The sequence below is a fragment of the Cetorhinus maximus genome, chromosome 3 (genome assembly GCF_964194155.1).
Source record: "Cetorhinus maximus chromosome 3, sCetMax3.hap1.1, whole genome shotgun sequence".
NCBI lineage: Eukaryota > Metazoa > Chordata > Chondrichthyes > Lamniformes > Cetorhinidae > Cetorhinus > Cetorhinus maximus.
Genome location: NC_135881.1, coordinates 163,088,923 through 163,114,263, shown reverse-complemented (window position 1 = coordinate 163,114,263; position 25,341 = coordinate 163,088,923). Strand labels below are relative to the sequence as shown.

Sequence of the window (25,341 nt, the reverse complement as noted above, 5' to 3'; positions counted from 1 at the left end):
TTTCTTCAAATTAACTTGTAAAGGCAAAACAGCCAATAATATCTTCACCATTAAATATTTTATGGAGATCACATTTATACAATATTAGAAGTTTCAAGCCACCTTTCTTTATATAGAAACAAATTCAACAGTCATCCTTGAGTATAAGAATCACAAAAGACACCATCAAACTAAATAATAAAAGCAAAATACTGTGGATGCTGGAAACCTGAAACAGAAAATGCTGGAAATTCTTCAGGAGGGTCATACAGGCTTGAAACATCAACTGTTTCTTTCCCCACAGATGCTGTCATAGCTGAGTTTTTCCAGCATTTTCTGTTTGTGTACCATCAAGTCAATGACTATTAACTGCACAATATTACAGCACAAACAGCAAAGAGCTTCTTCAAGAAGTTAGCATTAATGTACCAAATTCATTAATGCCCAGAGTTTTCTTCAAGTCCAAGAGATATCCCATTTCATCCATTTAAGAGCCCCATGTAGACTTCCATTTTCTCAGTAGCCCCATTCTTTCATTTTCCAGTTAAACCATGATTCTGAAGCCATAACTTGCGAAACTTTACAGCTGCTCGTTTTTGTTGTGCACCTAAAAAAATAGGGATGTCACATTAATGATATGGAAATATAAAATCTATGCCAGGACACACAGCCCTGGAATATGCAATGAAAATAACAATGAGGCTATCAGTGCTCACTGTTATAATATAGGAAATCTGACAGCATTTCCAGAGCATTCGCATGCACAGTTAAACAGAAGTTGGTCAGATGTACTTTATTCCTCCACAGAGTGCGTATTTGCAGTTCTCACTAATAGACTCAGTACTGAAATGAATGCAACGACATAAACTTGATTGCCCACTAGTTCTGCAGCAAAAATAACTGAAAAAAAGTTGACACTCGGGAGTCAGTTGACATTCGGAAGTCAGTGAGATTTTAACAGCATGGTAAGTTACAACTACTGCTGAACAACCCCTCTAAGTGTTAATTTTATAAACATGGAACCTCATTCCCTAAGAAAATTAGTGTTGGAGATTTTTAATTGTCTGTCTGTCTCTCTTTTACCTTACTTCCTTAATCCTATCTGTATTGCCCGATCCTTATTTTGCTTTCTGTGCATCATTTCAGTCCAATTTATATTTCCTGATTTAGAATCTGTGCATCAATCTGATTTGTTGATGAGCCTCTCACACACCCCAGATCCCCAATAGAGATACAATGCTGGAAAGAGATACTGTGAGATGAATGCTGCCCCAGAGCAGAATCCAGGCCAAGATTCCAAAGAGTAGAACTAGGCAAAGCACATAATGAACCTCACAAGCCAGCTATGCATAATACAATATCAATCTGACAATATAATACTTGGACAAGTCTTTATTTGCAGTTCCTATGATAATTCATTTTCCTTAAAATAATCAATATAGCAGGTATATTCACAAAGGCAGTTAATACATGCTCCAGTTTTGGAAATCGGAAATGAAAGCTGAAAATGCTAGACAGGCAGCATCTGTGGAGAAAAAAACTGAGTTAATGTTTCAGGTTGATGACCTTTTGTCAGAACTAGAAAAGGTTGAAGATGTTTTAAGCAAGAACAATGGTATGGAAAGGGGGAGGGGGGTAGAACAAAAGGTCTGTGATAGTGTGGAAGGCAGGAGAGATTAAATGACAAAACAAATGGTGGTGCAAGCTAAAAACAAGATGGTAATGGCACAAATGAAAAAAAGAGGGTCCAGCGGACATGTAAATGCAAAAGAATCACAAATGGTCACAGCCCAAAAAATAAAAAAAATGGGAGCAGAGATTATGATCTGAAATTGTTGAATTCCATGTTGAGTCTTAAAAGCTGTAAAGTGCCTAATTAAACCAAAATGCAGTTCTTTCAGCTTCACTGTAACAGTGTAAGAATCCAAGGGCTGAGGTGTCAGGGTAGGGTTGGGACAGAAAATTAACATGACAGTTGGCCAGAAGCTGAACAGAGGCATCTTGTAAAGCCGCCACACAATCTGCGGATGTGGAGGATGATCCATTGAATTGGAAAGCTAGTAGGGAGGATGGTGAGGTCAAGGGAAACTGGTCCACTCCTAAATCACCCCAACACTTCCCTCTCACCTTCCCACACCATTTTCCCAAGCAAGTACAAGTAAACAACCCTTTTACCACCTATCCCACTATCAAAGGCCGTAAACATCCTTTCCTCGTAAAAAAAGAACCTGTCCTTTGGTTCTTTAAATTTATCATACTATATTCACAGATCATGATTTGGTCTACAATGGCGGGGACTAAATGCAGACCGGGTGGGTGTTATGTGAAACACCTCTGTTCAGTCCTCAAGCATGACCGTGCTTCTGGTTGCATTGTCATTTTAATTCTATACCCCTCTCATTGGAACAGTGTGGAAGGCCAAGGACAAACAACACTGAGGTTGAGAAACCTCTTTTGATTAAACACTTTATAGCCAACTGGATTCAACACAGAGTGCAATAATTTCAGATCATAACTCTGCCCCATTTGTTTTCTTTTGGACTGTTGATGTTTCTGCTTTTCCCATTTATGCCTCATCTAGGCCCATCTTTGTGTTTCTTTAATTGCTCCATCACCATCTCCTTATGCCTTGCACCATTATCCCTTCTGTCATTTAATCTTCCCTGCCCTCCATCTGATCACAGACCTGCCCTTTTGTTCTTTCATCCCTTTCCCCTGCCACTCTGCTTGCTCATCAGATCTCTAACTTTTCCAGTTCTGACAAAACGTCATCAACGTGAAACACCAACTCCGTTTCTCTCTTCACAGAGTCTACCTGACCTAAATATTGCTAACATTTTGTTTTTATTCAAGTTTTGGAAACTCTTTTTCCAACATCCTTAGCATTATGTCAATATTTACATACCCCAACATTTGTTGACGAACTGCATTGCAGCTTTTTTCTTTTGAGCTTTCTTATTTTCAAGTGAGAAGTATTCATTAACTGTAGTTTAAAAACACAAAACATCAGAAGCATAGTTAACAGAAGTGAAAGGAGAATGAAAAATTGAAATTTTGGAACTGAATGCAAAGACAAAGATACCATTGCCTCTCCTGCTGCCTGGACCATAAAGCCGATTATTAATGAAATCTCTGGCATTTTTGATCTGGTGATTTGTTTCCCCTTGTTCCTTTAATCGAATGGCCATATAGCTCTCCTTCCATCTGTAAGAGCATGACACTGTGTTAAACAAAGTAAAACTACATAGCAAGGCTTCATTAAGAGATCACAGTGGTCGCACTGAGCAGTCATAAAAGGGGTGCAGGGTAGAGTGTAAGATTGGGCATTTGATGAAGGGGGGGAAAGGTGCTGCTTTTTCCCTCCAATCTTTGCTGTTGTTCATGCAAGCATGAGGCAAGTTCTGTGTAAAAAAAAAGCTAAGTATTGCTGAAAAAAAGAGACATGCTTCAAAGCTTTTCATCTTGCACTCAACAGGATAACTTACAATAATTTTTCAAGAGTAGCTGAGCAGTTAACTGTTCTATGCTGCAATCTCCAACGCCTCCATCAATCCAAGCCTGCTTGCCAACCAATCAGCACTCTTCACATGCAATATAATTGCAGAGATTAGACAGGCATGTAGCAAAAGCAGATAGGTTTTAATAGACTAACTCATGACAGAAAAGTAATAAGTTTTTTTGAGCATGTCCAGGATAGTTTTCTGCAATAAAGTGTCCAAGAATCAGCAAGAGAGCAAGCCATATCAAATTTAGGAATGAATAATGAGCCAGATTTAGTTAATTAACAGCCTCAAGATGGGTGAACTGTTAATTAATATCAATCATAATATGGTCAAATTGAATGCGGTTTTTGAAAGGGAAACGTGAAACAGCTAAGATTCTAGATTTAGGGGAGTCTGACTTGCAAAAAAAAGCCATGGGTGACTAAAGAGACAACACAGAACTAAAAAACTACAAAAATGGGCAAAAAAAAATCCCTGGAGAATGGGAGAGCCCAGCGAATTTGCCCTTTAAACCTCTCAAATAGTCTGTGAAAAATCAGAGATGGTCACCCCCATACACATCAGCTTACATTATGGCTGAACAATTGTAGGCACAGACATCTGTGAAAGTGGGAAAACAATGCAGAGTTTGATTGGCGGAGAAACAGAGCTGCTCCCCCAATCTCAGATACTGTCTCTCACATACTGGCTGCTCCAGCTCTTCCAATCACAAGTTCCCTCCCTCCCGCTCTTGCTGCTCCTTCAGAGGAATTGATGATTAAAGGAGAAGAAAGGGTGAAAGGTTGGGAACCTTAGATTGGAGGCTGAGGAGGAGTTTTGACCTAAACTGAACTAGATTTTGATGTCAGTTACCTGGTGTCTACACACTCCTCAACATCTTCCTCCAATCCACTATCTTCCTCGGGTTGCAGCACAGAATTACAATCTTCACCTTAAATGAAACAAAACAACTTATAACATAAAACACTTTATGAAGGCACACAGGTTACACAAACACAGGAAAACGTAACCTTGCCTACGATTCCAGATTTTTATTGAATTCAAATTTCACCATCTACCATGGTGGGATTTGAAACCAGGTCTCTGCATTACTAGTCCAGTGACAATACCACTACACCATCGCCTCCCATAAGGTGAGGTACTGCAAAATTTAGGCTAGCTGCGGTTGAGTATGTGGCTCAAAAACTAGTGAGTCCTTTCGATACCACCCCCCCTTAAATCCCTCTGGCTCTCCACTTCCTCGTTTACAGCTCCCCTTAAATTCTGCCTCTTTGACTGAGCTAGCCAAATGACCATCCGTGAGCCGGTCTAGAAGATAACTGCAGCAGTGCACTCTCTTAGCTGGAGCTATTCCAGACTGAGTCTTGAGCATGGGGCCTCTCTCACCCGCAATGCTTAGTGCCACCCTGTCCTATGTCATTACTACTTTAATGTTGGGAGCTCCACAAGGGTTCCTTTGTTAAAACATTTGCTTTGGCTAATGTACGATTGATTTACTCATTTTATTATACAGGCTAAGGGCACAAACTGATTGCTCAAAAACCAAGAAATTTTTCTTTCCATCTCATGTATGTAACAATTCACATTTAGTAGAAAATGTTGCAAGGAGCTCCACAGAAGTGTGGTCAGCCAAAAACGGACATCATGGAAAACAAGGTATTAGACAGGTGATCAAAGCTCAGTCAAAGAGGCAAATTTTAAGGAGAGCTGTAAAAGAAGGGACGAGGTGGAGAGCCAGAGGGACTTACGGGGTGGGGGGAGTTCCAAAGTGTTGGTCCTAGATGGCTAATGGCGCAACTGTCAATGGTGGGGCAAACAGATGGAAGATGCACAAGAGGCTTGAGGAAGGGAGAGCTTGGGTGGAAGTATGCAGAGCTGGAGCAGGCCACAGAGATAGCGAGGGGCAAGACTATAAAAGGATTTAAATATGAAGATGAGAATTTCAAATCTGAGGTATTGGGGGAACAGGAGACAATGTAGGTCAGCAAGGACAGAGGTGATGGGGTCAGCAGGGCAGGATATAGGCAACAGAGTCTAAACGCATGATGAATTGGGCTTACAATGTTTAAATCACTTTTTTAAAAAAATGGGATTAAGTGTTTAGCATTGTAAAGGCATGATCCAAGTATTGGCACACAATCTACTCCACCTAACTTAAATTATACAATAAATCATGTAAACTATATTTTGTACATCATTACTCAAATGTTTATGATGGTATCAGTTCCACTTTCACCTCGTCAACCCACCAGTAATTTCATCTTAAAATTAACCCAATTCACTTTAAAATTCCTCATGTGTACGATGAATAGTCAAGATGAAAAGCCACATAAAATGACCTCTATTCCACTAACAGCACTACACGACAAGTGTAGAGGTGAGTTAACATCAGTTTAATCCTGGGATATAAATCATATCCCACAGCTCCTTATTATGCATCTCAGTGTGCTTACATTTCAAAAATAATATCAGAACATGACAGGCTGCCATAAAGACAATACACAAAAGTCTAAGACATTATGAATGTGCAGTGTTGGTGCTAATGACACTTAGATAACTGATTGAGGGAGGATTTCAGCACCAAAGCATCAGAACACAATTGGTAAGTTTAAAGTGGAAGAACTTCAAGCAGATAAAATTGTGAAATTTTTTTAAAAAGTCACATTATCCAACAGTAAGGCAACATTTAGTGGCAGTATATATTATGCTGTACCTTCTTTACTTGAGTCAGGCGCCTGATCATTCCTAGAAGGCAAAGCAAACCATTCAGTACATGGTTCATCATACTGCCAGTGTCCTGCAGTATGCAGTGCAAGCTTCAGCTAAAGTTGTTAATAAAATAACTGAAAGGTACAAACTAAAATAAAAAAAACACTGACAATATCCCAAACCTTGTATGTTCTTCAAACAAAGGCAAAGTCTTTTTCCATAAAGAAGACACTACATACAGTTTTTTTGGGATGGGTAAGGAAGAGAACAAGGATATTTCTCAGTTGCTATTAGTCCTGTTTTAAACTATTTTACTTAAAATTAAATAATTTGCATTTATATAACCCCTCATCATAATCTCAGGATATCCCAAAACTTTTTACAAACAATGAAGTACAGTCACCATTATGTAATCAAACTGGGAAGACAAATTTTGCAGAAAATATTTGAGCAGACAAATAACCACATAAACTGTCTTTAGTGGTGATAGTGGAGGGAGGAATGTTGGTCAGGATTTGAGAACTCCCTGCTCTTTATTCAATAGTGCCAAGGTTATTTTACATCCACTGAACGAGAAGGCGGTCCATTTTTTTCCCTAAAAGGTTAATTTACTGCTCATTCCTAATGTAGTGATTGTTTTACAACTATGTGAGTTGCTGTGCCATTTTAAGAATTAACCGTATACAGCAGAGATGCCAAGTTCCTTGAATCATGGTGCGTCAGTTTGATTTTTAATGGCTATCCAGCAATTTTCATGGCACCAGCGCGAAAATTATTAGATTTAAGTATGTTTCACAACAAGACAGTGGAATTTGAAACAAAAACAGAAAATGCTGGAAAAACTCAGCAGGTCTAACAGCATCTGTGGAGAAAAAACAGAGTTAATGTTTTGAGCCCTTATGACTCTTCTTCAGGACCCTGAAGAGTCACATTTTCTGTTTTTGTTCCAGATTTCCAGCATCCACAGTGTTTTGCTTAGTGGAATTTGAACACTTGGCTGCTAGGCCAATACCACAGCCACTTTAAATATCCCTTCTGAAAAACGTCACTTCAGATAATTTAGCTCTCCCTCAGTGTTGTACTGAAAGGTCAGCCTATATTTTCAAATCTGTAGTGGGGCTTCAGCCTTTTGACTCAGGAAGTGAGAATTCTATCCATTGAGCCAAACTGGCCACAACCTCTAACTGACTTGGGAGGCTTTATGCACCAATTTTACTTTCCTCACTGCAATTAATTTCTTGATGTAGTTTTATCCCTTTACTTGCTGATCAGAATTTGAAATCTCCAGCCTTAAAGCTGGAACCAAAGTCAAACAAATAGAGAGTCAGGTTTCTGGGCAGATAGTGATAAAAGTAGTTCTTAACAAATTAAAAAATTGTATGTGGCAGACACTGCAAAAACAGTAAAAGATTATAAATTTGAATGGGTTAAATCCATTTTTAACTGTTTGTTCAGGGTTAAACACAGCAGCTGCAAAAAGTTTAAAGTCTGTGTTTCCTCTCCATATTTTGAGCAATTTACAGAATTGACTTAGAACGAGGACCAACTCGATTTGCTAACTGTTTACACTCATGTCATTTAAAGTTTTATATAGGATCCTGTAGCAGCAACAAAATTGTGCCTGCCTTCAAAATGAGTACAATCTAATAAAACTCAAGATCATTAACAGCAGTTAACAGCTTCCAGATTTCCCCTCGTCTGAGAATTTTGACAATGTTTAATCAATAATTTTAACATTACATTTTAGTAGGAAATGCTGCACCAAATCTGGCACTAATGAACATTGTACAGCAGGTTGGTATTTCAATCCCATACATTCAGCTAAGTGAAATGGTATAAACCCAGGAAAGTTTTCTTCTGTCCATCAGAAAATTTGGGATGTTGGGTAATTCAAGCAATATTAACAATGACCTTTTTAACTTTTAATTAAGGTAGATGTGAAGGGCTTGTAAAAGTAGGACTTGGTACTACCACCAGGGAATTTTCACAGGTGGTGTACAATGAGTGCAGCTGATGGTCACATTAATTTTAAAAATTTCACCAGGTTTTTCTTAAAACGAATCCTCAAAGAAAATGAAGATTAAGGTTTGTGGAAGATTGTTCCAGTCTTTAATTGTTAGTTGGACAACTCATTTACCTGATGCTTGTGGTAACAATCTGAGACCAAACCAGTCTGTTCACAACCTTGGTGTCATATCTGACCCCATGATGAGCTTCCAGCCACATATTCACACCATCACTCGGATCACCTACTTCCACTTCTGTAACATCGCCTGACTTCACCCAGTCTCAGCTCTTCTGCTAAAACCCTCATTTGTGCCTTTGTTACTTCTAGACTTCAACTTTCCAATACACTCCTGGGCGATCTCCAATATTCTACCCTCTGAAAACTTGAGGACATCCAAAACTCTGCTCCCCGCTCTCAACTTGCACCAAGTCCCATTCACCTATTACCCCTGTGCTCTCTGGCCTACAATGGCTGCCGGTGAAGCAACATGCTGACTTTAAAATTCTCATTCTTGTTTTAAATCCCTCTATGGTCTCATCCCGCTCTATTTTTGTAAGCTCCTCCAGCCCCACAACCTCAGGGATATCTACTCCCCTCTAATTCTGGCCTCTTAAGCATTCCACCACTGGCGGCCATGCCTTCAACTGTCTAGATCCTACATTTTGGAACTCCCTCTCTATACTTCTCCACCTCTCTATGTTTCTTTCCTTCATTATGACACTCTTCTACTGCTACTGCTAAACCTACTGCATTAACCAAGCTTTTGATCATCTGTTCTGATATCTCCTTACATGGTTCAGTGTCATATTTTTGTTTTATAATGTTCCAGTGAAGAGACTTAAGATGCTTTATTAATTAAAGGTGCTCCATATATAAGCTGTTTTTGTGCAGTTTTAACTAGAACCCTAATGTTAACGAGTGGTGGGTTGGTTAGATTTTCAGAAGGAACAGGTTATTTGTGAGGTATTAATTCTTATTTTCTGACACCTTCTAGTTTCTATTGTTCATTTTATTTAAACGTGCATAAACAGAAACCATCCAGATAACTTGCTAAAATGTACTCAAATAGCTTCATCAACACATTTGTTCCTATTATCTCATGCCTATTCCAGTGGGGCTGAGGCACAACAAATGTACCCATATTTAGATCAGCGCACAGAGTTTAGATTTGAAAGCAAACCTGTGATCCCGATTTTGATTGCTTTGTTGGCTTCAGCCAAAAACATTCCCCAATAGCTGTTGGCCAACTAATGTCATATTACCAAATTTTCTTCAAATCTTTCACAAAGTTGATACACAATTGGTCAAGAAAATGTCTAAATAATTATTTTTATTTTATTTTAAAAGGCGATGCTTACAGTTTAGAATGAAAAAGAAACATGGCAACTGCAGCATTTAGAATAATGTTAATTTTACAAGCTAAGACAGATCAGACATATTAAACAGGTAATCTATCTTTATGAAGACTACTATTTACTCAGATTTTGTTTATTACTTTAGATTCTTACTATAAACATATTCCATACATACATAAATTGGTTGTTTAAAAATTGCCTACTTACTTTTCTGGGACTGAAGTGATCTCTTCAAGAATGCTATCTGGAAGTAACTTGCGTTTCTGGTTTAATAATCAGCAAAATAGGAGGAGAGAGATTATCAAATAGACATATCTGATATCATGCCATCTAGAGAGCAGAAGCAAATTTCAGGCTCTACCCCAGAATTGGAAAATTCTTATTTCATTCCAACTTATTGAAAAAGGGGTATATCCACCTTATATGCGTTTAAAAAAAGCTACAATAAAAACTGACGCACTTGCCTGTATAACACACCTAGTTCAACTGCTTAGTGTTTAACATATTATAAATCAAATGATCCTATGACTGTCCACAAGCAAGTTTCCAATTTCAGTCATTGCATAGAAAATAGGAGCAGGAGTAAGCCATTCGGCCCTTCAAGCCTGTTCTGCCATTCAATTTGATCATGGCTGATCCTCTATCTCAAAGCTATACTCCCGTTCTCTACCCATACCCCTTGACGCCTTTAGAGTCGAGAAATCTATTTCCTTCTTAAATATATTCTGTGACTTGGCCTCCACAGCCCTCTGTGACAGAGAATTCCACAAGTTCACCAACCTCTAAATTTCTCATCTCAGTCCTAAATGGCCTACCCCATATCCTGAGACGAACCCTTGTTCTAGGCCACCCCAGCCAGAAGAAACATCATCCCTGCATCTAGTCTGTCCAGCCTCGTCAGAATTTTATATGTTTCAATGAGATCCTCTCATTCTTCTAAACTCCAGTGAATACGGGCCTAGTCAGCCCAATCTCTCCTCATACGACAATCCTGCCATCCCAGGAATTAGTCTGGTAAACCTTCGCTGCAATCCCTCTATGGCAAATATATCCTTTCTTAGGTAAGGAGACCAAAACTGCAAACAATACTCCAGGTGTGATCTCACCAAGACTCTGTATAGCTGCAGTAAGACACCTTTGCTTCTGAACTTGAGTCCTCTCGCAATGAAACTATTCCAAGTTATCAACAGTCACAGATTGCAACTCTTCCAAGTACAATCACAGTTCTTGGTTTCCGGGAGTGGGACATGAACCCACAACCCTCTGATTCAAAGGTGAGGGTGCTATGGACTGAGCCACAGCTGACACCTCGCCTCACAATGAAGGCCAACATGCCATTTGCCTTCTTAACTGCTTGCTGCACCTGCATGCTTGCTTTCAGTGATTGGTGTACAAGGACACCCAGGTCCCTTTGTACATCAACATTTCCCAATCACCATTTAAATAATACTCTGCCATTCTGTTTTTCCTACCAAAGTGGATAACTTCACATTTATCCACATTATATGCATCTGCCATGTATTTGCCCACTCATTCAACTTGTCTAAATCACCTTGAAGCCTCTTAACATCCTCTTCACCTCTCACATTCCCACCTAGTTTTGTGTCATCAGTAAACTTGGAAATATTACTTTGGTTCCTTCATCCAAATCATTGAGATATATTGTGAATAGTTGGGGCCCAAGCACTTATCCCTGAAGTACCCCATTAGCTACCACCTGCCACTCAAAAAGACTCATTTATTCATACTCTGTTTCCTGTCTGCTAACCAATTTTCAATCCATGCTAATATATTACCCCCAATCCCATGTCCTTTAACTTTGCACACTAACCTCTAATGTGGGACTTTATCAAAAGCTTTCTGAAAATCCAAATACACCACATCCACTGGTTCTCCCTTATCTATTCTGCTAGTTATGTCTTCAAAAATCTCCAGTAGATTTGGCAAACATTATAAATCCATGTTGACTTTGTCTAATCCCACTGATATTTTCCAAGTGTCCTGATAACACATCCTTTATGCTTGCTTTCAGTGATTGGTGTACAAGGACTCTAGCATTTTCCCTACCACTGATGTTAGGCTAACCAGTCTGTAATTCCCTGTTTGTTCCCTCTCTCCTTTTTTAAATAGTGGGATTACATTTTCCATCCTCCAATCTGCTGTGACTGTTCCAGAATCTACAGAATTTTGGAAGGTGACAACCAACGCATCCCATATTTCCATGGCCACCTCCTTTAGTACACTGGGATGTAGATTATCAGTCTGGAAATTTATCGGCTTTCAGTCCCATTAATTTCTCCAGCACTGTTTTTTTAGTAATACTAATTTCCTTCAAACCTTCCTTATCAATACACCCTTGATTCCCTAGTATTTGGCAATGGGCAGTGTAAATGGCAACAAGACAGCAACTGCAAGGTGACTGGAACAAAAGCTCTGAAAGCAAGTCAACTTCTGTTGATTTTAGAAATTTGCAGTGGCACAGCTGGGCTCCTTGATGGCTATCCACTTTCTTAGCTAGGAAATAATCAAGGTGCAGCAATAAAAATTCTCCAGAGAACATTCCCAGTGGTCATGAAGAAGCACCAACAAATAGTGACAAAATAATGCAAGACATGTTGAACCAGCATTCACATCATTACACAAATTCAGGGAACTCTGAGACAGAGCAGAATGATGACAAACATATACAACACTTTGTAGGAATTAATGACAATTAGTATATTCTTGACTAACCTTGTACTTGCATTCCAAAAGACCAGAAAGACTATTCAAAACTAACTTTTTAATCAAATAAAATGATTCTAATTGTTCAGGTTCATTTTAAACTTTTTCCCTCCCATTTTAGCACTGCACTACTGCTTGTTTAAACAAGAGACAGTATGCACATTGAAAAAGTCCAGATATCACATCCTGTACCAGTGAACACACAGTATGAACTACAAATATGTACAGTGGGGTCAAAATATTTGTGTCATTGTGGACATTAATGTATTCAGCTTTTTCTTAAACTTTGGGTAGCCATTGTCTGACTTAAATGAAAGCCACTCACAACAGCACAAGTACAGTCACCAAAACATCTAAACTCACCTGTGAGGTTTCTGTTTGCCCAATACGGATGTACAGGGAACCATTGTAAGCAAATACAGAGAACTTAAGTACAGATTGGCAGAGTTAAGGCTTAGGGTGCCAAGTGTATGGAGTTGTTTAACTAGCTCATTAAAGTTGCTTCTTGCTTGTCGAACCAATAACATCCTACTCCAGCAATGAACAAGGGTTATCAGGAATGTGCATGAAGAATCCCTGCCCATTTGTTGGCTAGTCTGGCTGGTCAATCATCAATAGTCCCCTGCAGTACTCTGCAACAGCTTGAATTGCCCATCTTATTACTGACTTTCTTGCAGGGTTGACTTGGTTTCGAGTTTTCATCATTAAGCGTGTCACCTTGGAGGCATGTTCATTTCAAAGAGGCCCTGCTACCTTCCCTTCCTTGCCCATCTGCCACCCCTGCTCCCAATCCAGAAGGTGGTTACTAGTTGATCTCATCTGTCACAAGAGATACAGGAACATAATTTTATATCCAAGGTCTTGAATCTTCCTCCCTTACTTCTATAAAATGTGCTTTTAAAAAAAAATAATTTCACTCCACAGAAAAAAAGGAAAATTCCACATTCCAGTATCATTTTATTTGATTATTTTAGCCACTGGCTGATTAACAACACAACTGAAATGATCACCAATCTCCATCCCTGTCTTAGCTCACCTGCTGCTGAGACACTCATCCATGCCTGTAGAACTTAATGCCTTAATTATTCAAATGCTGAACTAGCCAGCCTCCCGTACTGCACCCATTTGACTTCATCCCAAACATTGCTGCCTGTATCCTAACTCACACCAAGTCCCATTCACCATCACGCATGTGCCTGTTGACATATACAGGTGCCTGGTCTAGCATCACTTGGATTTTAAAATCCCTCTATGGCTTCATTCTCCCCTTTCTCTGCAACTTCTTCTAGACCCAGTACCCTCCTAGATCTCTGCGATCCTCTATTTTTTGCACCTCGTACATTCCAATTTTAATCGTGCCACCACTGGTGGCCATGACTTCAGCTGCCATTGTCCCCAAGCTCTGGAATTCCCTCCCTAAATAACTCTCTCTCTTGCTGAATGTTTAAGACACTGCATAAAACCTAGCTCTGGCCAAGCTTTTGATCACCTGCTCTATTATCTCCTTATGTTGCTGAGGATCAAAATTTGTGAAGTGCCTTAGGACGTTTTATACTATGTTAAAGGCGCTAGATAAATACAAGTTGTTGTCGTCACAGCTTTGACCAATGACAAGAATCAACAATTAATTTAAGTTACCAAGCCAGTAATGAAAATAGAAAGAATTTTATCATGGTTCTCTCCCCCATCTTATCCCAACCAAAACAAAATGTATAATACAGTAGGACAGGCTAGTGGGATTCTTCAGTTTTGAAATCATGCAACTTAACTAAAATTTTGCAAAGCAGGAAAAACTGAATAAACATTTTCTCACAAAATCAACTTTATGCATAAACATCTATGGGATGGCCTCCAATATTGAAAGGTTCCGTGAAAAGTTGCAATAGCAGTGGGTTCTGTAAATGATATGTTGAGCTGTTTAAAGTGTGCCTTGTTAGCACACAAAATCAAATTCAAAAATAAATGATTCAAGTTTGTTTGGTATGATGACTCACAGCCTTACCTTCTGCTCTTTGAATAATTGTTCCTTTCTTTTTCTTTTCTCTTTCAGCAAGGCTTTGTCTCTGAAATGTTTTAAAAGCATAATTACAAATAAAAATGACATTCCCTTTTGACAATTTGAGTTTAAGTGTGACAATGTGCTGCGCAAAACCACCCATTTGCCAATGCACTGTCCCTCCTCATCCATTTCACAAATCACATTCTCCAAAAACATATGTGCCCAAAGATGAACTATTTGGGACATTATCAAATTACTTTGTAGAGAAATTGAAATTCACTGCATTTTAAAAGTAGTGTGCCCAATTCTGGGCACACTTTGGGTGGGATGTCACGGCTTTGGAGAAGGTGCAGAGGAGATTGACTAGAATGATACCAGGGATGAGAGAATTCAGTTATGTGCAGACACCAGAAAAACTGGGGTTGTTCTCCTTAAGAGTACAGAAGGTTAAGAGGATATCTAATACAGGTGCTAAAATTATGTACGGTTTTGATAGAGAATTCAGGGAGTAAACATTCATTCTGGCAGGAATGTGGATAACCAACGTATGCAGATTTAAAATTATTAGCAAAAGAATCAGCTGGGGAATGAGGAGATTTTTTTTTAATACACAGGTAATTATAATCTAAGATGCATTGCTTAAGAGTAGTGGAAGCAGATTCAATAGTAACTTTCAAAAGGAAATTGATATATACTTAAAAATAATACATTTGCACAAATATGACAAAAGAATAGGGCTAATTGGATAGTTTTTTCAAAATGTTGGCACTGGTACAGAGTGGCCTTCTCCTGTGTTGTATGATATTATAATAAATGCAAATTAATTTCCAAAAGCTGATCATGGGACTCATCTTTGGATCTGAATAAAGATCGCAACTAAGGAAGCAGGAATTATGTTGGTATTTGCAATCAAAGGTAGTAGTTTTATTCTTTCATGGGATGTGAACATCACTGGCAAGGCCATTGTTGTTCATCCTCATGTTACCAGTTATGTCTGCACATAACTGAATTCTCTCATCCTTGGTATCATTCTAGTCAATCTCCTCTGCACCTTCTCCAAAGCAGTGACATCCCACCCAAAGTGTGTCCAGAATTGGGCACACTGCTCTTAAAATGCAGTGAATTTCAATTTCTCTACAAAAAGTTTACTCTGGATTCTGTATTGTTTTCTAACCTCTTCCTTAACCTACCCTGCCACTTTCAGCAATTTCTTCAGTCATGTGTCCACCCATTCCACCAGTCTGTCTATGCCTCACATCCTTTAAAAAGTACCTGGATGAGCACTTGGCACATCATAACATTCAAGGCTATGGGCCAAGTGCTGGTAAATGGGATTAGGTAGGTAGGTCAGGCGTTTCTCACGAGTCAGTGCAGACTCGATGGGCCGAAGGGCCTCTTCAGCACTGTGTAATTCTGTAATTTGATAATGTCCCAAATAGTTCATCTTTGGGCATGTTGTTTTTGGAGAATGTGGATGAAAAGGTGATGGTGAGCCACCTTCTTGAGCAGTCCATCTGATCTAGATACATACACAGCGCTGTTGCCATTATCATTTCCAGTGCATAGGCGAATGATGGGAGTTGTGTCCAGTTTTATTCTTCTTTGACTTTTCTGTAGCGGTTTGGTTCAACTGAGTGACTTGCTAGGCCATTTCAGAGAGCAGCTTAGGGTCTGGCCAGATCAGGTAATGATGGCAGATTTCTTTCCCTGAAGGACATTAATGAGCCAGATGTTTGTTTATGACAATCTAGTAGTTTCAGGTCACCACTGAGACGAACTTTTAATTCCAGATTTATCAATCAAATTTAAATTTGACCAGCTGCTGTGGTGAGAATTGAACTCGTGTCCCCTGAGCATTAGTTGGGGCCTCTGGATTACTAGTCCTGTAACATTACCAATATACTATCATCCCCAGTAGTTAGTAGGGCCATATATTACATGAGAATATATGTCACAGGAACAGGAAATTTGGCCCAACTAGTCTGTACTGGTGTTTATACTCCAAACAAATTTCCTCTCATTCCATATGCCTGATCTCAGCCTTTCAACATATCTTTCTAGACCCTTTTCTCTCATGTTCTTGGATACTTTCAAAAGGAAACTAGACAAGACTTAAACGCTTTTTATGGTAACAAGTTTCACATTCTCACCACTGAGTAAAGAAATTTCACCTCATTTCCTATTAGATTTATTGGTAACTAACTCATAGTTATTGCCCTTAATTTTAGATTCTCCCACAAGTGAAATATTCTCTCCACATATCACCCGCCCACTCGGGACCAAGCCAGTGAGCACTTTATCTCCTTGGTTACTGCCTATTGGATATAGTACCTCCTAAAATGATGTGCTATATGAATGAAAACACCAGATTTGAGCACGAGGGAAACACCAGCAAAGTATTCAAGTGCTCAAGCAAGAAAACGCCGCTCCAACATGGCAAAGAACAATCAGCATCTCATTGTGTTCTGGATGGAGAGCAAGAGCAATTCTGGCATGTCTCATTGCTGAGAATATTGATTTACACAAATCACTCTGTTCTTAAAGAGCGACTTCCAACTGCTGGATAAAAACCTAGAAACTGCACTAAAATGTTCAGGGAGATAAATTTCAAAATTTGGTAAAAAGACGGCAAAGTTTCATACAGAATGTTTGTTGAATGAACTTACACTTGAAATACATTTACTTGCTTTGTGTGTACATACCTAAAGGCCCCCACCTCTGGTATAATTTTGGTAAATGTCCTCTGCATCTTTTCAGTGGCCTTGACATCCTGCCTGTGTGATGCCCAGAATTTGGCATAATACTCTAGCTGAAGCCTAACCAGTGTTTACAGAAGTTTAGTACAACTTCCTTGGTTTTTATACTCAATGCCTTTCTTCATAAAGCTAAGCATGCCAATGGTATTTTCTTTAAAGCCTTCTCGACTTGTCCTGTCACCTTCAAAAATGATTGTACTCACAGGTGTCTGTTATTGCACTCCCTTTGAAACGGTATCACTTACAAAACATACGAACATGCACATGAATTAGGAACAGGAGTGGGCCACTCGGCCCCTTGAGCCTGCTCCGCCATTCAATAAGATCATAGCTAATCTGACTGTAACCTCAACTCCACATTACTACCTACACCGATAACCTTTCACCCCCTAGCTTATCAAGAATTTATCTAGCTCTGCCTTAAAAATATTCAAACTTTTGAGGAAGAGAGTTCCAAAGATTCTCAACCCTCAGAGAAAAAATTTCTCATCTGTCTTAAATGAGCGACCCCTTATTTTTAAACAGTGACCCCTAGTTCTAGATTCTCCCACAAGAGGAATCATCCTCTCCACATCCATCCTGTCAAGGCCCCTCAGGATCTTAAAGGTTTCAATTAAGTCACTTCTTACTCTTCTAAACTCCACTTAATCCATACTGCTACTCCTGATTCTTCCAACCAAAATAGATTACTTTACACTTCAGCATTAAATTTCATCTGCCGTGTGTCTATCCATTTTACCACTCTGTCTACGTCCTCCTGAAGCCAGTAACTGCCCTCCTCTTTGTTTACCACATTTACAAGTTTCATTATCATCTGTAACTTTGAAATTATGCCCTTTACATCCAAGTCCAGGTCATTAATATATATCCAAATGAGCAGTGGTCCTAATACCAACTGCTGGGGATCACCGTTGTGTACTTTCCTCCAGTCTAAAAAGTAACTATTCACTGCTACTCTCTGCTTTCTGTCCCTTGGCTATTTTTTAAATTTGTGGTGCCACTAGGGAGAAGTCAGACATGTGTAATGTTGCATTATGTAAATAAATATAGGATAAAGTAAAAAGATTGGCGTCTGGTTTCCTACTTCACCATCTAGCTTCAGAATGAATTAACATGGTAGCATAGGATGGTTGCCTAAAGGTGAAAGTTGGAAACTAAGATCAGAGTTACTTTTGTGAAGAAGGGCTGAATTAGGTGATTACCCACTAATGTCCCCTTAATCTGAACCTTATGAGCAGTGAAAAAACGAAGTGGATACATGGACATGGGTGACATCCTTACTGAAGGAAAAACAAGATGTGGCCTTGGATTGTCGCTTCCTATTAAAAGTAAAATCAGAAGTATTTTGTGGGTTGGATGGCAAGTCAGTGGAATACTGATGAAGGATTGGGTCTTCTATTAAGCTTCATGAATAAAATTGACAAGTAAGATGGTCTATTAAATGCAACGAGGTATGGCCAGACTTTGACAGATTTTGAAAGCCTGACGGTCAATCCATAGTAGAATAGGCCATGGACTTAACAGGACTGTATAAAAGATTGCAGAAATTCAATTTGGAGATTCTTCATTCAGTGCCCACATTTAAATTGCTGGACTGTGCTAAGGTGTTACATAGGGATAGGTTCATAGTCTTAATTGGCTTTCGGTTCTTAGAAAAAAGACACCCTTTTGGATCAAACGTCTGCTGCTTTAAAAAAAATCCTGAGGAAGCAGACATTTCCAATAGCCTTGATTGCACAATGGGCCATTCTGCAGTATCCCAAAGGATGGAGGACTCAATGATTGTGGCCTTTCAAGGTCATTCAGATACAGAGCACAGGCAGAAGAGTTATTGCCAAAAATAATGAGGATGAAGGAATTTTTAGCAGATCTGGCAGCTGACAGGATTGTAGTAGTAATAATTTACGAACTGAATGCCCGGGGAACTATTAATAGGTGCTTCAGAGGTAACTCAAAGTATCATTATGTGAGAATGGGCAGTATAATTGGGGGAATATGTACCACCCACTAAAGCCACAACCAGGGGTTCAAAAAGTCATGTTGTCACGGTGCTGATTGGTTGGCAAGTCGATTCTGATTGGTCAAGGTGTTGCCATGTCCCTTGTCAACACCTTTTTCTCATGCAGTATAAATTATAGCTCCATTTGAAATTTGGCATTCTTGCGTCTATCCTGATATGTGCAAGATATAAAGCTTCAACACCATGTCTCTTTTTTCCAGCAAACCTTTGCATTGTTACCTGAGCCCCGTGCCAATCGGCAAAGGGATAAACAAATTATATGGTTAAATGCTGGCTGAAGGAGTGGTGTGGGAGATAAGGGTTTCATTTCATGGGCCACTGGCACCAGTACTTTTGATCTTCCAGAATTCTTTAGATTCAGAGCAGTTCCCAAAGATTAGATGGTAGAAAACAAAAGGCCATCTCAATGTTTCTACTCCACTCTAACCTCTGGAGCACTCCATTTTCACAGGTCCAACCCCAATGCAGTCATTAAGGATGATATTTCTGTTGTTTGGTGAACTGACCTCTACCTTGCGGAGGCTGAAAGCCAACTCTCGCTGACACCTCATTCTACCTCCACCATTGACATCAAGCCTTCATTTCCCAGACTATTACTGACCCCCATCTCCTCTGCAGATCATCCCTTCAGAGCTCCCAACCTCATGATTCCCCAATGGCACACAGTCTACTTATACCTCTTCCTAAGATCCACCAAGAGGACTACCCTATTTTGGCCATGAACACATTGTTTTAGCCTATTCTTACAGAGTCAGAGTTATGAAGCACAGAAACAGGCCCTTAGGTCCATCGTGTCCATGCCGGCCATCAAGCATCTATCTATTCTAATCCCATTTTCCCTATGCAATGGCGTTTCAAGTGCTCATCTAGATGCTTCTTAAATGTTGAGGGTTCCTGCCTCTACCGCCCCCTCAGGCAGCGTGTTCCAGATTCCAACCATCCTTTGGGTGAAAAGATTTTTCCTCACATCCCCTCTAAACCTCCTGCCCCTTACCTTAAATCCATGCCCGCTGGTTATTGACACCTCCGCTAAGGGGAAAAGTTTCTTCCTATCTATGCCCCTCATAATTTTGTATACCTCTATCAGATGCCTCCTCAGACTTCTCTGCTCTAAGGAAAAAAAACCTAGCCCGTCCAGTCTCTCTTCATAGCTGAAACGCTCCAGCCCAGGCAACATCCTGGTGAATCCCCTCTGCATCCTCTCCAGTGGAATCACATCCTTCCTATAATGTGGCGACCAGAACTGCACACAGTACTCCAGCTGTGGCCTGACTAGTGTTTTATACAGCTTGTCCCACAGAACCGATTTCTTTGTATCTTGACTATTTTTTCTCCCCTTGTCCAGTCTCTTCCCCCCTATAGTTGTAACTCTTCCAGCACCTGCTACCACTTTAACAGTTTCTGTTGTCCTGGCTGCTTTCATTATGGATACCCAATTTCGCTATGCCTATTCCCCACAAGGACAGCGTGAGGCACCTCTAATTCTTCCCTAAACTGAGACCCAACCATTCCACATCCACACCCTCCACAAACTGGCTAAACTTGTTCTCACATTAAACAACTTTTTCCTTTGACTCCAGTCACTTACTCCAAATTAGGGGAGAACCCATATGGGTCCTAGCAATGCCTAACTTTTCGTTGGATCTATGGCACATTCTTTGTTCCAATCCTACTCAGGTCCCCTCCCTCACCTCTTATTCCAGTGCATTCATGACTGCATCAGCGTCATTTCTTATTCTCAATTCAAACTGAAAAATTTAATCCACTATGCTACCCTGCGCTCCACAGTTCCCTCATCATCACATGGAACGTATACAACAAGTCACCAAATAATAGGATGAAGACCGAGGAGTTTTGGTAATAATAGAGTCCCATGTAGCAAACTGTGCCAGGACCTCATCAACTTTACCATACACTACGAATTTACGCACACGCATTCCAAACCCATCTTAGATTGTTTTGCATTTCCATGGTCTGAATTGACTCCTTCTATATTGTATCACTATGATTCTATAAAAATACAAATTAGCTTAATCACATCTTGAACGAGATTAGAGAAGCAAGGTTTTCACATTAGAACCCTTCAGCAGAACTGAATTTCCAGTCCTGATAAAGCGTTATATCACGAAGTTTGAAACAAAAACAGGAAATGCTGGAAAAACTCAGCAGGTCTAGCAGCATCTGTGGAGAGAGAAACAGAGTTTATGTTTCGAGTCCGTATGACTCTTCTCCACAGCTAATGAGAAGTAGGAATGTGATGAAATGTTTAAGAGGGGTGGAGGAGGTGAAGCTGGATAGAAGGCCAACGATAGGTGGGGACAAAGGAGAGATTGACAAAAATGTCATGAACAAAAGGACAAAGGGAGTGTTAATAGCAGTGGTTAGTGCTAAAAAAAGGTGCTGATAGTGGCATTAAGGTAAGAAAGCAGAATGGGATAATAGCAGAACAAGGGTGAGCACACTGTGAAAGAACACGGGACAAGTAACAGATTGCTCTTTTGGGGGTGGAGTAGAGGGAGGGGGCTGTGGATAGTAGGGAAAAAAGGATCGGAAATGGGATGAAAGGGGGGATAAAAGGGGGGGGGGGGGTGAAACAATGAATATAAATAACTAAATAAAAATAAGTGGATAAAATATAAAAATGAATGTAGAATAAAGGGGGATTAAAAAAGGGGTGAGGATAGAGGTCTGAAGTTGTTGAACTCAATGTTAAGTCCGGAAGGCTATAAAGTGCCTAATCGGAAGATGAGGTGCTGTTCTTCCATTTTGCGTTGGGCTTCACTGGAACATTGCAGCAGGCCAAGGGCAGGCATGGCAGCAGGATAGCGTGTTGAAATGGCAAGCGACAGGAAGGTCTGGGTCATGCTGTCAGACTGAAAGTGTTCTGCAAAGCGGTCACCCAGTCTGTGTTTGGACTCCCCATTGTAGGGGAGACTGCATTGGGAACAGTGAATGCAGTAGGCCAAATTGAAGGGGGTGCAAGTGAAGCGCTGCTTCATCTGAAAGGAGTGTTTACCTTCCTAAAATCTATAAACAGGACTGTCCTGGTAGACCAATCGTGTCAGCCTGGTCCCGCCCTACGGAACTCATTTCTTCCTATCTTGACTCCGTTCTCTTCCCCCTTGTCCAGTCTCTTCCCACCTACATCTGTGATACCTCTGATGTCCTAAGGCATATCAACAATTTCCAGTTCCCTGGCCCTAACCGCCTCCTCTTCACCATGGATGTCCAACCCTTCTATACCTCCATCCCCCGCCAGGATGGTCTGAGGGCTCTCCACTTCTTCCTCGAACAATCACCATCCACCATCACTCTCCTCCGTCTGGCTGAACTTCTTCCCTCACTGAACAATTTCTCCTTTAACTTGTCTCACTTCCTCCAAATAAAAGGTGTGGCTATGGGCACCCGCATGGGCCCCAGTTATGCCTGTCTCTTTATGGGGTATGTGGAACATTCCTTGTTCCAATCCTACTCAGGCCCCCTCCCACAACTCTTTCTCCGGTACATTGATGATTGTTTCAGTGCCGCTTCATGCCCTCGTCTGGACCTGGAAAAATTTATCAATTTTGTTTCCAATTCCCACCCCTCCATCACCTTCATATGGTCAGCTCCGACGCTTCCCTTCCCTTTCTTGACCTCTCTGTCTCCATTCCTGATGATAGAGTCATAGGGTTATACAGCACAAAAACAGGCTTTTAGGCCTATCGTGTCCATCCATGCCAGCCATCAGGTCCACCAATATTCATTACAAGCCCGACTCCCACAGTTACCTCAACTACAGCCCCTCACACCCTGCTTCCTGTAAGGACTCCATCCCATTCTCTCAGTTCCTTTGCCTCCGTCGCATCTGTTCCAATGATGCCACTTTCCAAAACAGCGCTTCTGACATGTCTTCCTTAACCAAGGTCCACCCCCCCAAACCTGGTGGTTTGACAGGGCCCTCAATCGTGTATGACTCATCTCCCGCAACTCTGCCCTCACACATTCCCCCCCTCCCGGAACCATGATAGGATCCCCCCTGTCCTCAGTTTTCACCCCACCAGCCTCCGCTTTCAAAGGAACATCCTCTACCATTTCCGCCAACTCCAGCATGATGCCACCACAAAATACACCTTCCCCTTACCACCACCACCCCCCCCCCCACCACCCCGTCAGCATTCTGTAGGGACCGTTCCCTCCGGGACACCCTGGTCCACTCCTCCATCACCCCCAACCTCATCCCCTACCCACAGCACCTTCGTACACAATCGCAGAAGGTGCTAACACCTGCCCCTTTACCTACTCCCTCCTAACCGTCCAAGAGCCCAAACACTCCTTTCAGGTGAAGCAGCGTTTCACTTGCACCTCCTTCAATTTAGTCTACTGCATTCCCTGCTTGCTCCCAATGCGGTCTCCTCTACTTTGGAGAGACCAAGCGCAGACTGCGTGACCGCTTTGCGGAACACCTTCGGTCTGTCTGCAACCTTGACCCAGACCTTCCTGTTGTTTGCCATTTCAACACACCATCCTGCTGTCATACCCACACATCCACCCTTGGTCTGCTGCAATGTTCCAGTGAAGCCCAACGCAAACTGGAGGAACAGCACCTCATCTTCCAATTAGGCACTTTACAGCCTTGCGGACTCAACATTGAGTTCAACAACTTCAGATCTTGAACTCGCTCCGCTATCCTCACCCCTTTTTAAAATCCCCCTTTATTCTACATTCATTTTTATTTTTTATCCACTTTTTTTTATTCATTGTTTCATCCCATTTTCTATCCTTTTTTTCCCACCTTTTTTCCCTCACCCCATTCCCTACAGGGCCATCTGTCATTTGTTCCACGTTGTTCTTTCACACAATGCTACCCTTGTTCTGCTATTATCACATTCTGCTTTCTCACCTTTATGCCACTATCAGCACCTTTTTTTTTAGCACTAACCACTACCATTAACACTCCCTTTGCCCTTTAGTTCATGACATCTTTGTCAATCCCTCCTTTGTCCCCACCTATTGCTGGTCTTCTATCCAGCTCCACCTTCCCCCCCCTTCCCCCTTAAACAGTTTAAATTTAATCACATTCCCACTTCTCTGTAGCTCTCAAGAAGGGCTCGAAACGTTAACTCTGTTTCTCTCTCCACAGATGTTGCTAGATCTGCTGAGTTTTCCCAGCATTTTCTGTTTCAGACTTCCATCACCTACAGTATTTTGCTTATATCATAAAGTTTGAACGTTTGCCTGTCTTTTTACAAAAATGCTAAGTTTATGCCCGTTTATTTTCAGTATTTTCGGTTTCAGTGTTCGTTTTTCCTCTCTTTAATCAGTACATTGGTTGTTGACCTACAAACTGACTTGAATCCCACCTCACCCCAGTGAACTCGCTTGGTTAACAGTTCATCAGATTGAACCGAAGCCCGTGCACTCCCAGGAGAATGGGTCAGCGAAGATGTGCTGATGGGGGTCAGGGGCACAAAGTTTAAACAGACAAGGCAGCAAGTCCCTGCCCTGGGCCGGGGTCAGGTGGCGGGGCCCTCTCCCTCACACGGAGAACCGATGAGAGGCTCAGCTGTTCAGGCTGCCCCGACTCTGGGCTCACTTACAGGCCGCAGCCTGTGGACTGAAAGCCGGATGAAGCGGGTAGGGGCCAGCCGGCGAGGTCCTGGGGTTAATGTTCAGGACATCCAGCCCCGGGAGGGGGGGGCCGGGAGCCGGAGCCGGCCCCTGTGGGGGGGGGGGACCGGCTCCCGGCCGTGGGGGCCGGCCCCGGTGGTTGTGGGGGGGGGAAGCGTGGCCGGCTCCTAGCCGGGACCTCTCTCACCTCCTCACGCTCTCCAGCGCCGCTTTCATGCTGCTCTGAGCCTCCTCCCGGGCGCTGCTGAAAGTCACCTCCTCCGGCGCTTCATCATCTTCCTCCTGGCTGGATTCGGCCGACATTTCCCGCCTCACCCCGAGTGTATTCAGAGGCAGCACAGGCTCCTTCCCCACCATTCTCCGCTTCTCAAACACCCGGCTCCGAGCGTCACGCTCACTACCGCGCCCTCTGCCGCCGGGAGGATGGATACCGCGCCCCCTGCCGCCGGGAGGATGGATACCGCGCCCCCTGCCGCCGGGAGGATGGATACCGCGCCCCCTGCCGCCGGGAGGCTGGATATCGCGGCCTCCTGCCGCCGGGAAGTTGGATATCGCGCCCCCTGCCGCCGGGAGGCTGGTTTTCATCATCAGCAGCAGAATTGTACTAGAACACAATCTGTAACCTCATGGCCCGCATATCCCCCACTCTACCGTTACTACCAAGCCAGGGGATCAACC

At 41.6% G+C, this 25,341-nt stretch overlaps 1 protein-coding gene across 1 annotated transcript; it reads right to left on the bottom strand.

Moving 5' to 3' along the window:
- Window positions 1-84: 84 nt before the first annotated feature.
- On the bottom strand, window positions 85-25,100 carry LOC144678998 (U3 small nucleolar RNA-associated protein NOL7-like). Its single transcript, XM_078539186.1, has 8 exons — window positions 24,851-25,100; window positions 14,281-14,341; window positions 9,762-9,817; window positions 6,196-6,227; window positions 4,335-4,413; window positions 3,062-3,183; window positions 2,885-2,962; window positions 85-586 (listed from the first exon to the last, which is right to left on the bottom strand). Exons 1-8 carry the CDS (start codon window positions 25,018-25,020, stop codon window positions 513-515), a joined length of 672 nt encoding a protein of 223 aa, XP_078395312.1. The 5' UTR covers window positions 25,021-25,100; the 3' UTR covers window positions 85-512.
- Between the last annotated feature and the right edge of the window lie 241 nt (window positions 25,101-25,341).

Coding starts and splice junctions, on each gene's coding strand:
- LOC144678998 (XM_078539186.1), bottom strand. CDS start 25,020: ATGGTGGGGAAGGAGCCTGTGCTGCCTCTGAATACACTCGGGGTGAGG. Junction 14,342..24,850: donor GCGCTGGAGAGCGTGAGGAG/GTGAGAGAGGTC, acceptor AAAACATTTCAG/AGACAAAGCCTTGCTGAAAG. Junction 4,414..6,195: donor GCCTGACTCAAGTAAAGAAG/GTACAGCATAAT, acceptor GTTTCATTTAAG/GTGAAGATTGTAATTCTGTG.